At 35.2% G+C, this 19,014-nt stretch overlaps 1 protein-coding gene across 1 annotated transcript in view; it reads right to left on the bottom strand.

Moving 5' to 3' along the window:
- The window catches only part of LOC114240650 (heme peroxidase 2), a 60,206-nt gene extending 46,506 nt beyond the window's left edge, over positions 1 to 13,700 (bottom strand). Inside the window, exon 1 of the mRNA XM_089734405.1 lies at positions 13,443 to 13,700. Within this exon, the coding sequence (XP_089590531.1) occupies positions 13,443 to 13,459 (17 nt within the window). The 5' untranslated portion in view covers positions 13,460 to 13,700. The remainder of the gene's footprint in view (positions 1 to 13,442) is intronic.
- Between the last annotated feature and the right edge of the window lie 5,314 nt (positions 13,701 to 19,014).

Below are 19,014 nucleotides of genomic sequence, written 5' to 3' on the forward strand. Positions count from 1 at the left end.
GCCGGTTTGAAGGATATAATACGATATTGAGAGCTCATATCTTAAGCTGCGGGATTCACTTTATGATCTCTATCTACTTAAGTAACTACCAAGCACCACGTGGTCTATGATCTCTTACACCCGTATAGAGCAATAAAAAAAAGTATTTAACTATAAATTAAAACCTTTTTCATTATCATCTCGGGGTCAAAAAGTCAATTTCTTTTAATCCAACACATAGAACGTTGCGTAATCATTTTAAAACGGATAATTACAAAGCCGCGAAGAATAAAGTTAATTCTTCACGTTAATTTTACGTTTCATCGCTTCGTAGGCGGTCTCCGTATATTATTTATAGTTTTCTATCTATTTCTCACGTTTGTAATTAACGTGTGCTTAGTGATTATTGGTTTCCCGAGGAGAGGAGACCAGTTTGCGGGTTTGATGCGTAAATAATATCTACTTAAATTTATGATGATAACAATTATAAATCAAAATTCAATTTGAGCTGTTAAAATGAAAATCACTATAGGCTGTTAATCGAATTATATAATTTAGAATAAACATATAATTACTTTAATTTGATACAAATCAAAATTTGTTTTTCCAAAAAAATAACTTTGATAATAATAACTCGCGCCTTTTTTTCATTTACCGAATCAAATTTCTCGCGTCCATATTGCGTGTGGTAGCATCGTAAAATCGGGTAATTTTCGAACTATTTTTTTTTCTTGATCCGTTAGCGTATACGATTGAAGTGTCAACATTGATTACAATGAAATAGCCGTATACAATGTAATAGATGGTAATAGCCTTTAGTTTTTTGCACAAATCCGCTTAGAGTAGTGATGGTTCAGTCACGCGGCAGTTTTTTATACGAATCTCACGAAACAGGTGTGTGCCTGTCTTTTTTTATTACGTTCGTTGTAATAAAGCGTATTTGTTTTATTAATTTGCTTAGTTTCTTGTTTAATTCGAAGTGATGAAAATTCCAATATTTTGAGGTATGGTTCCTTTTTTTTTCACGTTTATATTCATGCTATTATTTTATGTAACACACGTACACAAACACTAAAATGTGACGTCTACATTTAGAATTTAATTCGTTTATTGAATGATTAGGCAACTTACAATTGATTAGTTAAATTCTGTTGAATCCTATGATCCTATCCTATTTGAAGTCGTCGTGGCCTAACGGATAAGACGTCCGATGCATTCGTGTTGAGCGATGCACCGGTGTTCGAATCTCGGGCGGGTACCAATTTTTCTAATGAAATACGTACTCAACAAATGTTCACGATTGACTTCCACGATGAAGGAATAACATCGTGTAATAAAAATCAAACCCATAAAATTATAATTTGCGTAATTACTGGTGGTAGGACCTCTCGTGAGTCCGCACGGGTGGGTACCACCACCCTGCCTATTTCTGCCGTGAAGCAGTAATGCGTTTTGGTTTGAAAGGTGGGGCGGCCGTTGTAACTATACTTGAGACCTTAGAACTTATATCTCAAGGTGGGTGGCGCATTTACGTTGTGAATGTCTATGGACTCCAGTAACTACTTAACACCAGGTGGGCTGTGAGCTTGTCCACTCATCTAAGCAATAAAAAAAAAACTAACAGCCATTTAGTTATCAGACTTATTCATCTGGTTTTACTAAACGTATTTTATCTAGTTCTATCAATGACTTAATGTAAATGCTAGACATTTTTACTATCTACCAGCGAGAAAGAAATAAAAACACAGATCTTGCTGAGTTCGTGAGCGTGATTGTCATTGGAAACAAAGTAAAAATCAAGTAATAGCCAGCAATTACCAATATCATTACAAATCGTTACTACAAAGAATGGCCGTGCAGTGGGAGACTTCGGTTCTCTTTCTATACATTGTACAGCATGTTCCATGAAGAGGGTTTTGAAGAATTTCTTGAGGCGAGCCGGTCGTCTCCTTTTTCTTTCGCAATAGCCAAACATCACCGTAGCAGAACTCATCCGAGGTTCTGAGAGATTGATTCTGCTATGCATCACGTGGCATTAAAATGAACCTTGACATTCAGATCACTGTTCCTCTTGAACAGCAATGCTAGAGTATAGTGATATTCCTGCCTATCGCTCGCGATATCATTCGGTCGGTCATATCGCGCGGTGATCACTCAACATCTGGATGACCCCGTATTCTCGTTTTTTTTTAATACTTAGATGGGTGGACGAGCTCACAGCCCACCTGGTGTTAAGTGATTACTGGAGCCCATAGAAAACGCAAATGCGCCATCCACCTTGAGATATAAGTTCCAAGGTCTCAGTATAGTTACAACAGCTGCCCCACTCTTCAAACCGAGACGTATTACTGCTTCACGGTAGAAATAGGCAGGGTGGTGGTACCTACCTATGCGGACTCACAAGAGGTCCTACCACCACTAGGTCTATAAATTTGCCTATAAATGCAATAAAAATATCCGTGTATTTTTCAAATCTTGTCCATTGTTCATTATTATGATTGTTTATTAGTCGGCTTAAAGTGAAGCGTAATTAATGTGTCGATAATAAGTAAGATCGGTTGATTAGACTTTGATTACTTCCTAACGTGTGTTTGTAACGTAAAGGTCAGTTTGTACAAACTACTTAACGTTATAATCTATTGAAATACATTAAAGGGAATCCATGATGAAGAGTTTTTTGTTAACATGTCAAGGCGAGCTATGGTCTATTCAATTATTAATAATTAGCTACCGGGGATCATCTGTATCATACAGCGTGAATATAGTCGCCTTAACACAGGTATGAGCCGGACATTCAATTAGTGATTAGACCATAAGCTGAACTAATCATCGGCTAGTATGAAAGGAGTTGCGAAAAATGACGAAAGCTGTATGTACTGATAGTCAAATATAAACAAAATGTTAGAAAATCAGCAACTGATTATAAAATTCGGGTCAATGAATCTGTCTATATATATATAAAAGTGAATTGCTGTTCGTTAGTCTCGCTAAAACTCGAGAACGGTTTGACCGATTTGGCTAATTTTGGTCTTAAACTATTCGTGGAAGTCCAGGGAAGGTTTAAAAGGTAGATAAATATGAAAATGCTCGGAATTGAATAAAAATAGCAATTTTGTTTTTCCTTTGATGTGTCCCCCGTCAGACGAAAGCTTAGGTCTTTTATTTATCGATTGAGGCACTACGAAGTCTGCCAGGTCAGCTAGTTTATTTTTAAAAATCTGTCTCGCTGTAATCAGGATATAAACTATCGGACCTCTTCGAGCTACTTTTGCTAGTTAAAACGCAGTAGGGCATTTTATCGTCGTCTATATTCCTATCCACCTTAATTTCCTAAGTTCCTGTCTCGGAAGCAATCATGCGTTTCGGTCTGTACTGTACTTGTAGAATAGTCGTGAATACTCTTAGGAGTTCCGCACGTCTTAAGGTGACTAGCGAATTTCTAGTTGGGATATTTATGAGTTTTGGTAAGCACTTAACACCGAGTGGTTCATAAGTTCCTAAGTAATATTTTGATTAAAAATAATCTAATATTCTTCTTCTTATCAGCCCATGGACGTCCACTGCTGGACTTAGGCCACCCCCAAGCCTCGCCACAAAGACCGGTCCTGCGCTGCCTGCATCCAGTGGATCCCCGCGAATCTCAATAGATCGTTGGCCCATATTGTGGGAGGACTACCCACGCTACGTCTTCCAGTACGCGGTCGCCACTCAAGAATTTTCTGGCCCCAACGGCCATCCATATTCAATATATATGAAAATTTATCAATCTAATATTACGGTTGATAAATTTTCAAAATATTGTGTCTTGAGATATTACTTTATTAATTATTCGTACCGAAGCGCTTTATTCGACATTACTCTCAAGTCACGACGTGGAATACACAACACACAAACCCACGGCGAATAATTAATTTCTATGGTACGCCGTTAATATTTCCTAAATTTTTTATAAGCTTAATAGCTTCCTCGTTTATTAATTTTTAAAGAAAATTATCATAATCATGGTTGCATCTAACTAAGTATACTTTCTCTTAGAAATAATGTCATAAGTTATTCTGGGCTCATTTAGTACATTGGTTATTGGTCTCGAGTGAGTACTTGTACTTACTTTGAGATATGTTGCTGAACTTTCAAATGCGATTTAAAATCACACCCTTTAGGTTACAGCGCAGGACTTCTTTGTGGGCGAAATCGGACGTATGGTTGAATTTAATCGTGTCTTTTTTTTTTCTGGTGATCCGGATGAATATCCAGCTTCACCAGAACAGGTGGGAGGCGTTTTGACGCCTATTGAGGTTTTTATATTAGTGTACATTATCCGTATGAAGCTGCTTAACATATCGTTTGAATTGAGTGTTGTTGCATATTATAATCAATAAAGTCAATTGTAACCAAACTAGACTTAACGACTGGTTAGCCTTCGGTTAGAAAATGTAGTTACCACAGACAAAATCATTATTGTGTTTCAGATTTATCTGTTTATTTTCGTGCAGGTGTTCAACTTTGGTGTCTTTTTATATCTTACATGGGCCGGTCAAAGGCGTATTTTTAAGTATTTCAACGTTTATTAGCTTTTACTGATGTCAATAGGTTAAAATCTCTTTTTCTTGCTTTGGAAAAAGGAATATCTTTAATACCGGTATACATAAATACCTTGTGGTATGTACGGGTTCTACTAAGCATTTCAATCCAGTTAGGATCTGTGCCGTAAACAACACAAAAGTTGTATTGTTTTTAAGTTGTGTTGTGTTTAAATAAAAGTAAATTGTTTAATATAAATGTCATCACAAACAGTTCAAAAATACCGCAAATGAAACCGGACAAAGTGATTCCGCCAAATAAAATGCTAAATAATTAATGTTATACGAAAGTAAGCCTTATTGAGTCGTGTTTAAAAATCGGAATAACTATTAATGCAAGTTATTTAATGGCTTGTAATCTTGTGTAATAACTAAGGAAGGAAGAATATATAACTATAATACGGTAATGCTGTTATGATGAGCACGCGTGATCTTACGTAATCGTCTAGTGACCGTAACATATGAGTCTAGTAATTGTGCTAGTAATTTACTTTTAGATTAAACTGTTCTCGACCGGTAATTTATTTATCGCGTCGACAAAAGTTTACCGAAGTCAAATTTCGTAAATTACTTTCTTTCTATTGCATATTAACAGTTAGATAGATTTTTGGTATTACTAATAATAGTGGAATACAATAGAATAAAAGTACTCATAGTTTTGATCCTTCAAACAAGAGCACATGACTGGTTGGCGGTAGAACTGGGTAGAGGTTAGACAGTGAAGATAGACACAGGGGTTCAAAATTATTTCAGTGTAATTAGATACGAGTGAAGAACATAAAAAATTTTTATTTCATTATTTTGACATCTATATATCTACTTCTAGAAGTAGTATTCGTATGTTATTTTGTATATGGCGTTCTAAATTCTATTTTACATTATTTATATTTTCTAATAATATTTTTCCTAAAATTCGTTTATAGATAGATATCTGTGCCTATAATATCGTAAAACAAATTTGAATTGAAAAAAAAATTGACTTTTGATCTTGAGCTTCTTTGAATTCTTATTTGGTGTATTTATCTGATTATCAAAGCTGTTTCACAACCAATTGCTCTCCCTAGAACCGATGAAGTGGCAGTATGTGAGAAAAAATCACACAAGGTTCACGTCAAAGTCACACGGGTGTTTTTACACTGAATTCCATTATCCTCAATCTTTGCATACAAGAAGCTTTGAACGGCCTGACCCACAACTACAATAAGAAAAGCACCTATCTCTCTTATTTCTTTCAGGGTTCGAACTAAATCTGCAAGTGCTGCACTTATTAAACTTCAATGGATGATGCGTGATGTAGATATCTTATTTATCCTTATTATATATATCGTTATTTTCTCAAATTACTTCTTAATACAAACTTCACTTTTTGTATAGAGATGATGGCGCGAATAATTTTTTTAATTTTCGAAACGATCTACTCTCAAATGACATGTATTCTGAGATGTTTTTTACCCTTTTTTTTATTGCTTCGATGGGTGGACGAGGTCACAGCCCACCTGGTGTTAAGTGGTTCTGGAGCTCATAGACAAACGTAAATGCGCCACCAACCTTGAGCTATAAGTTCTAAAGTCCAGTATAGTTACAACGGCTGCCCCACCCTTCAAACCGAAACGCATTACTGCTTCACGGCAGAAATAGGCAGGGCGGTGGTACTTACCGGTGCGGACTCACAAGAGGTCCTACCACCAGTAATTACGCAAATTATAATTTTGCGGGTTTGATTCTTATTACACTATGGTATTCCTTCACCGTGGAAGTCAATCGTGAACATTTGCTGAGTACGTATTTCATTAGAAAAAATTGGTACCCGCCTGTGGGATTCGAACACCGGTGCATCGCTCAACACGAATGCACCGGACGTCTTACCCTTTAGGCCACGACGACTATCATTAGCCTATTTAAATTTGGCGCGTAATTCACTTAACGATGAACCTTAGCGCAATGACTTCTCTATTTCAATACAATACAGTTCACAATCTTATATTCAACCGAACAAACGAAAGTAATTTCGCTCGAGGCTTAATGAAATCGAAAACGCGTCGTTATGTAATCGCAACGGACACTTGAATCCTATTGAATTGCGTAAATTTATCAGGCGCACCCTAAGATTTAATAGTTACTAGAGAGTTTCACCTTGTTTTTTCCATTTTATTGCCTTTGCACTTGATGATAAGTGGTTACTGTAGTTCATGGACGTCAGCAATGCCAGGGGCAGAGCCAAGACGCTGCCAACTACGTGTGACCTTGTAATGGACTTCGATGAGAAGTGAAGCCACAATTATAATTATAAGCAGATAATAACCAATGATATCTTTGAAAGTTAACATTTTTGAAATCAAATAAAATCTACATTTCGCAAATTGAAACCCGGCCCAAAAAACGTCATTACGGATCCTCCCAATCCATTAACGGTGCTTTTAGGTACCACAAGCACCGGTCACCGTCCTCGTCGAACCCGTTGCTTGCGACGAAGGGTTCGGCGAGCGAATTAACCTCTAGACACAGCCCACTGAGTTTTTTTCCGGATCTTCTCAGTGGGTCGCGTTGCCGATCCGGTGGTAGATTCTGCGAAGCACGACTCTTGCTGGGGTTCGTGTTAGCATCGTCGTCAGGTTTGAGCCCCGTGAGCTCACATACTAGTTAAGGTTACGCTGAAATAGCCTCTCAAGGCTATCAGCTTAGGTAGGAAAAAAAAATGAAACCCGCCAAGCGACATTAACGACGCTACGGTCGTCAGAAAGCTATACAAGAAAAAAACTTATATACCCAAATATATACCAGGTAACAACTACACTTTACAATGATATTGACTACAACACGGAATCATATACGGACCTTGTGATATAAATGTCAGCATTACTGACCATTTGACAGACAATCACTTTGAATCTTTTTCACAGCTATTTAAATTTAAATAGTTGAAAATGTTTTATATAATTAAGGGTCTTGTCACGTTAAATTGATCTACGTATCGAAATCATTGAACGAAAAATATACAGGAAAATTATGATTAATGAGATATGAAATTTAACAAATGTAAGATTGTAAAATAAGAAGTCTTTCACATCCAAACGATATACACAATGGCGAAATTCTCCCAGATCTCATTCTTACATCTTTTTTTTTTCTTTTGAAAAACCAAAATAAATGTTTAGTGTGTTACAACTTTCATTCTTTCTTCACATAGCACGTTTCATTTATTTGTTGAGAGATCGCATCAACTGCATTTTATTAATCTCAATTATTGTTGTTTGCTTTTGTTTTTTTTCATCGTCCGCTGTTAAATAAAACGTCAGACGGAGTCGTGTATGATTTGATACTGGAGCAGACACCAATTTTATTAATGGTAGTTTTTTTTTTCACTCTTGTACCTCATCGACTTTAATATTTGAGACTCTTGCCTATATTCGAAACAACATTTTTTCCGTTCTGTTTTGGTTACACTTGTCTACTAAGTGGTTAGTGGATTTCGTTGACAAACAATTGACAAATAAAAATTAAGCCATTGATTTTATTAGACCTTGAAACATTACAGCTCATAAGCTGTTTGATTTAGGTTGAGACCGTCATCTCAACCCTGGATTAAAGCGGAGGAAATCAACGTAACCACAGAACGAGATACGAGTCGCGAGTCGAGGCTACGGTGCCAGATTAGCTAAAATATTATTATTATTTTCATGCTATTCCCGATGATGTTTTAGTTGAAAATTTGTGGAACTTAACATAAGACAAAAAATATTAAATTAAAGGAATTCTTAATCTTCTAATCTTCTGCTATTTCTCTTGTATATTGTCTTCGGGCGGCGTCTAGGTGATTTAAGAAACATTGCACCTTTAGAATTGAAGTGTCTTAACTAAAAAAATTAAGAAAATGAGTTTTATACTTCGAGGTATTTTCGATCAGTTAATAAAATTAAATAATCCCTTTTAGTCCTGTAAAGGCCAAACGCACTCTTTCTATTTCTTTTAAATCAAGCGCATACCGTAATGTGTTAAAATCCAAAAACTAAAAATTTACAATTATTCAATAATTTTTTTTTCATTTACCAAAAAAATAAGAATTTCGGATTAAACCACTTCAATTCTAAAGGTGCGATATATTCCGCTAATAGCAAACGCGTGACTTTGGTTTCAACAAACCGCTGTTTCACCTTAAACACATACTACAATGAAGCGTATCCGGGATTCACTAATCGGTAATAAAAAAAACCGAGTAAGGAAGCCAATAAGGGCCGGATAATAAAAGCGAAGTTGACGCAACCTCGCCGTGACACCGACAGAAATGCGGGTCGCGATTGTAACGTGGATCACGCGCGAAAGTCGCTTCGTTATTACGCAATTTACGATACCAGATTACGCACGCTCATTCCTGATAATCGTTTTAGGGCAGCTTGATTAATCTCTAATAAACAAATGGTAGCTTTGGTTTAAACTGTAACAGTAGCTTGGTTATTGTTCCCTGCGATCAACATTTGTGTGCGTAATACGAGTTTTTTAACTTCTCGATCGCGTAAAAGTTAACTTAAATTTGTATGGAGTTGGAACAGCGCCCCTAGCGGCAAACGAAGGAAGCTGTTCCAACTCCATACAAATTTGAGTATATTTTAGTAAATGTATATTTTTAATTGGTTTTCCGTTTCTGCATAACGGTGGATCAATGAGCCCAACTGGTATAAACTGTTTATCGGTTCTCATATATAACATAACGCGAATGCCACTGCCCACCTTGAGACAAGAGATCGATAGGATGGGCTCAGAATACGCCTTACCACCAGTAAAAGCGATCACAGCATGCTTGTCTAATGCTTAGTGAATGTTACTGTTTATTCTACGATCAATTCCTGAGTCGCCTTTTACGATAATCACAGGTAGATATTTATTTACACTAAGCTGACGATATCCAACATACTCGTAATTAGATAGCTACCGGAACACAAACATTCGTTTTATTGCTTAGACGAGCGAACCCCTACTGCTGACTATTACCAGTAATTACGCAAATGATATTTTTTGCGCGTTTGAGTTTTTACACAGTTTTACCATATCGCGTCACCATCCAATTGGACACATGGAATCAAAATCTCAAGCGCATTCGATTATATGGCCTATACCACAAATTAAAAATCATGACTGTTTCACGTCGGGATTTAGGCAGACCCCTATTGTTAATAATTAAAATTATTTCTAAATGTTGAGTTCGGTATTCGTTGCTAAGTTTTTTCGATTTTTATATTTAGTTTAAGTTAATTGTGTTTTAGGCGGTATACAGGCTTCTAGTTCGTGACTTAGGCTTACTACCCGCTTTAGCGAATACAAGGTCCCGTGACCCAGTTGAATTTGAACCGACTAGGCTTATTGTAAACCTTTTACCCTTTAACCAGTCGTTGGGGACCACGAAAACTGTAAAGAATTCGAAATTTTGTAAATAATATAATGACAGTAAAAACCGAGATTAAATGGTAAAAAAAATGTTTTAATTGTATCTACGACTCGGGAAAATCGAAGAAATTACATAATGAAAATATTGGCTCATTGATAAAGTTAATCGCATTAATTTTTAATAATATGTTAGATATTCAATATGTTGTTATCATGCACGTGCATTAAATGAGAAAACCTTCAACTGACGGAGGTCAAGTAAAAAAATAAGCTAATTACTGCATCATTCTCCAAAATGATTTGAAGCAATCAATTTTACTGTAAATCATTTTGCTTGATTACGAGCAAGCGCTTTGTGTTGTCATTAGGCACATGTAATATTATATCTAATGATGAATCCTTGACACAAATCATTTTTCGTTTATTTAGCTTGTTTTTAATGCAATGGAAGTGTCAAAATTGCCTTCGATCTGAACGGGCGTGTAAAGTGTCTATTGTAGGTCAAATAGTACACAAAGATTAGTCATAGCGTATTTTTTTTTTAATTTTTTTATTGTTTTGATGGGTGGACCAGCTCACAGCCCACCTGGTGTTAAGTGGTTACTGGAGCCCATAGACATCTATAACGTAAATGCGCCACCCACCTTGAGATATAAGTTCTAAGGTCTCAGTATAGCTACAACGGCCACCCCAGCCTTCAAACCGAAACGCATTACTGCTTCACGGCAGAAATAGGTGGGGTGGTGGTACCTACCCGCGCGGACTCACAAGAGTTCCCACAGTAATTACGCAAATTATAATTTTATATATAATAGGGCAGTTTTATTACTCAAACCGATGTCTACCAGACAACTATTCACCGAAAATAAGAACAAATAAGTAAGGAGTGGGTAGACTGCTTTCCATTTGAATTTATATCAACAATTTTTCTTGTAAATTAATAAACTAGTAAAATACTTATGTACCTACCTGTATAAATATACAAAGCATACATTAATTATAATTTTAAAATACACGTAATGTAATAAATAGACTATTAACATCAAATATTACGTAAATATAATTACATAAATGAACATTTGTAAGAAATAATGTGTGTTACCCGTACGTACGTACGTATGCTGTAAGAAGAAATAAAACAAATCTGTCATTAATCTTATGAAAATTTAGCATTCGTTTGAAATAACACAGCGTTGAAACACTTTTCATTGGTCTCAAAGGTGACTTGTGTGTTTATATTAATTTTTTAGCTATAATATAATTTGGGGGAATTCGAAAAATGAATATCAATATATAAAAAAAAATGAATGCGCTTATATGTTTTTTTTCTTTTTTTTTATTACCTTTGTAGGCAGACGGGCATTCGGCCCACCTGATGGTGAGTGGACCCATGGACTTCAGCAATGCCAGGGGCAGAGCCAAGCCGCTGCCTACAGATATGTAATTAATTGTAAATCTAAACTCATTCAACGTCAGTTTTTAAATAAAATTTATTTGTGTTCGTATGTAGAAATAACCAATTAAGTTACACATCCCACGTAGAAAAAAAAGGCGGATTGGCTAAATATTAATCTGTGAAGAAATTCGAAATATCGTAAAAAAAACGTTATAAACGGATTTGTTAATCGGATGGAATCCACCGTGAAAATTAATTAAAACATGATGGACAGCGGAACTGTTAATAAATTTACTCGTAAATAGTGATCAGTGTAAACGAGGTTGTTGACATTTGATGGTAGAAAATTTAAATTTTTAATGAATAACTAAAATGTGGTCTTTTCGTTTAAAAACAATGCTTGCGATGCGTTCTATGTTGACAGATTAAACGTATGTTATTTATTGTTCATCGTGAAGGAGCTGTATTGTATTTTCATAAATAAAAATTATATTTAATGCTACCATGCTCTATTCTTTATCCTTATTTATACTGACTTATACCGCAGGAGACTCATAAGATCAGCACTGATTCCCGCCATTTCAAATTTTCATTAAATGTGTACAATTATCTGTTGTTTATATTCACTATGGTTTTTAATCACAAATAAACTAATTAAAAAGAGTACTTTAAGACCTAGACTTTTATTAGACGTACTAAAACATCTTCGATGCGATTAAAGTTTCTAAGACAATATTAGTTACGCAGTTTGAAATAAGCTGTACTAAGAGAAAAACCGTGTTTTGGTGATTTACTGGTGGTAGGACCTCTTCTGAGTCCGCGCGGGTAGGTACCACCGCCCTGCCTATTTCTGTCGTGATGCAGTAATGCGTTTCGGTTTGAAGGGTGGGGCAGCCGTTGTAGCTATACTTGAGACCTTAGAACTTAAATCTCAAGGTGGGTGGCGCATTTACGTCGTAGATGTCTATGGGCTCCAGTAACCACTTAACACCAGGTGGGCTGTGAGCTCGTCCACCCATCTAGCAACAAAAAAAAAGTTTTAAGGATTCAGCTAATTCGTTTTTTTAGCGTATTATTGTTTACCTTCAGGTACAGGTCAAAATTACACAGATATATCTGTACTTATTTTATGGACACATTAAATATTAATATTCTTTTATTTGCATAAACCCAGGAAGCTACAAGATGTCCGTAATAAATTAACAAATAACCGTAATAAGTTACATGGTTATGTAATATTCTGGGGTGAAGCTATTCGTATCTATGTGGAACATACATTATTATGTAGTAGGTTGGGTTGAAAAGAGTCGGACTGTCATTTTCATTTGTTTTGAATTTTGATTTAACACTTTATTTAAAAGTTGATTCGGTTTTGATTTTCGTTCATCGTGTTTTTATTAAAATAAAAAAAATTACATGTTTTATTTGTTATGGCTTAGACATTTTTATGTGTTATTTTTTTTGTAAATTTTATATAATACAAATTTTACAGATTGATATAGGTAATGTTGTTTTTAATTACACATTCTTATCAGTGTATAATTTATTGAAAATCATATTTATTTGACCTTAGCCCCGAATGGCATTGTCCTACATTTTGTAGTTGAAAGGAATTTCGCTAATCTGTAGCAGTTTCATTGTCAACATTTTAATTCCATAAGTCCATATTCGTCGCTGTAATAAATCTAATGAGTTTTAATGATAAAACCGGAAATTAATGTAAGTTTTTGGAACGAAGTTCCTTATGGGACGATGTGGAGGGGTACCCTAACCGGGAAAAAAACGTCCGTAATGCAAGATTTTTATTAGTAATGCACACAATTTACTACTTAGCTTTGTAATAACGTACAAAAAATAACATGTTTGTATTATATATTTTTTATAAATCATTGTGAATAAAATAAAGTTAATACCTTTGTAAAGCAGTTCTTTTTTTCAATAAAGAAATCATAATAAAAATGTATACTCGGGTATACTTCGGATAATCATTTTCTTTATACCTCGAATAGAGCTTAAAATAAATATTTTTATAATAAGGAACTTCGTTCCTATCTGGTGTCCCATGACACCATACTTTTTCTTTTAATTCCAAAAAAAATCCGACTTACGCTTTAAATGCTCCCATGTTGTCGCCAACAATAGTCAAACGAACAAAGGTCACTCAATAGAACATTTACCCTACGAAAACGAAGCTGAAAAGCACGACTTCTTTGAACGGAATCACTTTTTTTTTTATTGTACATTCGAATGTAAATAAAATATAAATGTGCACGAGTCGGTGGTGTGATGAGCGCACACCGGTCGCGACGACCGTGCTGGCTCGATGGATGACGCGGAATGAGGCTGACGCAGGCTGTACCGCAGCCAACCACCGAGAGAAAGTTAGCAAAGTTATCAAACTTCGCGGTTACGTCCGACGATGACGCCTATCTTCCTCGCGCCGATTGCGTATGCAGTGACAAAATTCAATTTTCCGTGCACCCGCTACATTGGCGCGCCACTGACACAGTGATCGTTCAGAATACATAGGCGTCCCAATTTTTTAGCAGTAAAACATTTACTTTCTTTCGGTAAATAAAACGACTTGATTACATCATAAAGTGCTAAGAGTTGTAAGTACGTGTGTTACAGTTTTGTATTCGTGAATCTCTAATCTAATCGCTGTTAGCGGTTACAGAATTTTTGTTCAATTAATATTTGACTTTTTTGTTAATCCTAAAATCGAAGATGGAAACGTTAACACGAAGTTTTTGAAATTGTAATTATAGCAAATAAAATCATAGTAAATTTAGATCTAGTGTAATTTATATAAATTTTAACGTAATCTTTACTATCAAAGTACACTTTGACAACGTAATCTTCTGATTTGTAAATTATATATGTATCTATATATCAATAGCATTAGTTTGCATATTAAAATAAATTTCCACAATTAACATCTAACAAAGGATCGAAGGGTTTCTAGATATTTTAAATTATAATCTAAGTATCAAAAAGCTGATCACAGAGTTCCGAGTATTTTAAGTACTGCTGGTAAGTCGAAAAGTCACATGTGGCTACTACCATCTTAACATATTTCTTTATAGCTTGACATCGGTTGACGAGGTCACCACCCACATGGCGCTAAGTGGTTATCGGAGCTTATAGGCATCAACAACGTAAATGCCGCCACCTATTTACCATTAAACATGAGTTCGCATTGCTTCTTCATTTTCGAAAAAGGCGGGTGGTACCCACTTGTGTTGGCTCACAAATATTTTATGCTGTAAAGAAATCATACAATCATACGTTCTACGCAAATAGAGTTATTGTTCCTTTTTTTATGAATGAGGTATTATTGGTAATCCGGAGGCCTTTCCAGTTTCGTAAGGACAGGTGGGCGAGCAAGGGCTCAGCCGGAAAGGGTAGGATTTGCTTACAGCTACCCGAGCGCCTCCAAAGGAGACCTAACATCTCAAGAGTAGCTGCTTCGCGAATGAATCTACTACCGGATTGAAATCGCGACCCGCTGAGAAGATCCAGCGAGAAACTCAGCGGGCTCCATTATTATGCCTAGTACTAGGAACTTTAATTTATAAAAAAAACTATTTGATAAAATTAGAAAGAAAAAAATATAGGTGAAGACGTATTAGCAATGAAACGTTTTGTGTATTTGTATCGTGATGTTTTCTTTTCTTGTATCCCATATTTTCATTTTAATCTTTATATTATTTTTTTTTTTTTTTCTTCAATTAATCGTAAATCTTAGTTAGCTGTTCGTCGGAGTACGCTGCGTTCGATTTAGACTCCATTGTTTTAGTTATAGCGGCAATAGCGGAAACACGACATTATACCTTTTTGTTATACGCAAGATCAAGTGGATATGTTGATCGTCATTACATAATGTACGGGTTAATATTTATTCGATTGTAAGTGGTGACCGGCGCAACTGACTTTCACTTTTGCGACGACCGCGACGCGTTAAGAAAAGTCACGTGATAAATCGAACTGGACGTGTGAACGCTTTGTGAAGAGCTTCCCAATATTCGCATTAAATATGAATAAAACTGGACGAGGTTGTATTAGAATTAAAAAAAAAAGACAATCTAAATTCAAGGGCTCATAGTGTTGGGTATTTCTGCTATTTTGTAAATGTCATATGGCACGTACATATACAGGTAGACTTCATAAATTTACTGAATCGTACGAAAAAATCGTTTTTTTATTTTATTATTTTATTTGATCCGTAACGGGTACATATATCGTTAATATAATAATGTTTTTTGTACAAATCTATAGTTTTTTTTTATAATACCGAAAAATCTAACTGCTCAGCAGATGTTTCGCGAATGAGTCTACAATTGGATCGGAATCGCGACACTCTGAGAAGATCTGGCGGGAAACTCAATGGTTTGATGCTATGAGATAGGTTAGTTGTACTCTTCGACGGGTTCCATATGTAAGATGACCTGGAGGTATCTGATCCCAGCACTGAAGCTTAAAACTAGAAGCGCCTATTAGATTCAGAAGAGTCTATTAGAGCTAGTATCGTTTATATCTAAAGAAGCTTGGCCTGCCGATGGTCAACCCTGTAGTATATTGCAATGTTATTCTTACAGTTTTTATATTGTATATTTCATAGAGTTAGATATGTCACTCTTCATTATCAGAAGCACTTCTAAAATAGTTTTATATAATCTATACTAATATATAAATCTACAGTGGTTTTTTACGGATGTTCCGTTATAACTACTAAACCATGCTTGACTTGAAACTTGGTATCCATGTAGAAAATATATAATATGTATATACTGGATAGGCTAATATTTATATGAGTGTGAGTGGACTCTCTAATAATAATGACAATAAATAATAATGTTAATTTTAAATGCCCAGCGAAGCGGGCGAGTACGGCTTGTAGTTTATATTCTTGTAGTATTTCAATGTGGTTTAGTTTCAATGTTATCCTAATATTCTTTAAATTTATGCCTTTTATAGGTTATATAAACAATTATGCAGAGTGCGTCAATTTAAAAAAAATAACGTACGGACATCTTCAATGCAATTGTGAGAAATGTCCCGAATCATAACAAAAGGTAAGAATCGCCATGTTCGTCTTTTGTTTTATATATGTACACTGTTATGCAACTCGAAAGCGGTAAAGTTTATTTCCGTTATTGGAAATAAAATTCTGAAAGCTTTCTAAAGACGAGCGTCCGTGGCACAATTGGTAAGGCACTCGGTTCGTTCATATCGAATGATGTCACTGCGATCAAGTTAAGGTTCAAGTCGTGGTGAATTCTGATATTAGTTTCTAATTAATACGTATTTAACGAGTGTTCACAATCGACTTCTAGGACATTTGAATAACAGTAATCGTTTAGTAAAATTCAAAAGCGAGTTAATTTACACTCAAGTACTTGAGTCCTTAAACATGTTCTTTATGTTTTCCGCATATCAGTCATGCGTTACAATTTGAATAGTTGGAGAATTGTTTCTAAGAAAAGCGAGAAAAGCTATTAAGAATTCAGTCATGTATCAATCGCTTTGTGATGTCCATTGGCTACAGTGCTCACTTAATACCAGATAGACTGTTTACTCGTTCGTTCGCCCACTATTACAGTTGAAATATTTTTTTAAATTTATAATATTAGCTTGTGTTTTTTATTGAGGCCCACATGATGGTGAGTGGTCCCTGTCGCTCATAGACACGCATAGCCAAACCCTGACCTCACGTTCGGAAACATATTGGCTTTATCTTTATAATATCACTAGCGACCCGCCCTCGCTTCGCTTCGGAAACATTAAAACACACATGAAACCAAAAAATAAAAATAAAAAATAAATAAAAAAAAGTAGCCTATGTTCATCAGGGACAATGTCGGCTTCTAATGGAAAAATAATTTTTCAAATCGGTCCAGTAGTTTCGGAGCCTATTCGAAACAAACAAACAAACAAATCTTTCCTCTTTATAATATTAGTATAGATATAGATTGACCTGTAAGGTAGTATATTTGTACGCAAAAGATAATTAAAAAATAACCAAAGACATTGCTACTAACAAATTATTGCACTAGTCAAATGACTGTAACAACAAATTTTAATTAGTTATTGTTACAGCGGAAGGTCAAGGCTGATTGAGTGAAATAAAAATTTAAAACCATAGACTATGCGGTCGAAGGTTGAATAGTGTCAGATATCTCTTAATACGCAATCTAAGAGTCGAGTGATATTTTTATTGTCTCGGAAAAACAAAATATTAATATTAAGACAGCATCTGTTGGACGGTTAAATTTGAAGGGATTAGGTTCTGTAGGTGACAAGGGGCTATTTAAAAATACACTGCTTCATTATAATTATATTGCAGATAGCTTGAACACTTTTACACCATTATAAAATTATTATCTTTATATTTTTATGAAACTATTACATGTTTCTTTGACCGTGTCAAGATGAGAAGTCTGACTTTTTCTTACGAGAATACAATCAGCTGTTTTTTAAACATTTAAAATAATTCTAATATTCGAAATCTGTAATCATGTGTCAAGTGTTGCCTGCCATTAAATTTATATTCAAACTCCAACAGCATCAAACAAATAATTATATTGAATAGATTTTTTTGGGATTGTGGTATTAAGCGTTAGTAATTTGTAATAAAAATCGAAAAGATGATTACTAAATTTAAGTAATACAACTGCTGTGCCTTTTCTGTGTAACATGTGTGTGAAAATTGACGTATATAAGTAAAATACGTGTCCTGAAAATGGCGGAATCTTAAACGTTTATTTGAAGAGTTGAATTGAAAAAAAAAGAGCTCAAGCGAAATTCAAAGTAAACCAAAAACAATAGGCTCATTTCATAATACAGAAAAGCTTGACGAATCGCCTGTACATATATTGAACAGTATACATAGATGCAGCCAAACCACTTGGTGTCAAATCCATAGGTCATACTTATACAGGGTAAGGCTTAATCATTTTATTCAAAGCAATACTTTGATCTACACATGGCTTTGTTCATGTGAATATAGATGTATCGTCATGACTCTTTTTAGCTCTGTTTTATCTATTAGCAATATCTGAAACTGCGGAGTAGCTGTGACGATGTATTTAGAAAACAGATTTGAAAGAGTAATATAGCGAGTACTCTGGATACAGTATATTTAGATTTACAAGTACATTTACTAATATATTTTTAGTTAAGTACTTCTTTCTGGTCAGTAGTGCAACTTTTACTAGTGGCAGAACCTCTTTTGAGTCCGCATGGGTAGTTACCACCACCCTGCCTATTTTTGCCGTGAAGCAGTAATACGTTTCGGTTTGAAGGGTGAGGCCGCCGTTGTAAGTATACCGAGACCTTAGAACTCATATCTCAAGGCGGGTGGAGGCATTTACGTTGTAGATGTCTATGGGCTCCAGTAACCACTTAGCACCAGGTGGGCTGTGAGCTCGCTCACCCATCTATGCAATAAAAAAACAGAACTACGATATAAACCAAAACTATTATTTTTTATTTAGGGTGGCAGGGGATTGTTCTATGCTCTGAATTTCGTATCAGCGACAGCGTGGCAATCACTGACCACTGAGCGTCCTTTGCGTGCATCAATTTCATGAAAAAGAATCGTATAGCTGATCCGATAGATTTCACATTTTTAACAAATTTGCTTGTAATAAAATTTTAAATATTTACTTATTTTTGAAT

This window comes from Bombyx mandarina, chromosome 17 (assembly GCF_030267445.1).
Source record: "Bombyx mandarina strain Sakado chromosome 17, ASM3026744v2".
In the NCBI taxonomy this organism is placed as follows: Eukaryota; Metazoa; Arthropoda; class Insecta; order Lepidoptera; family Bombycidae; genus Bombyx; species Bombyx mandarina.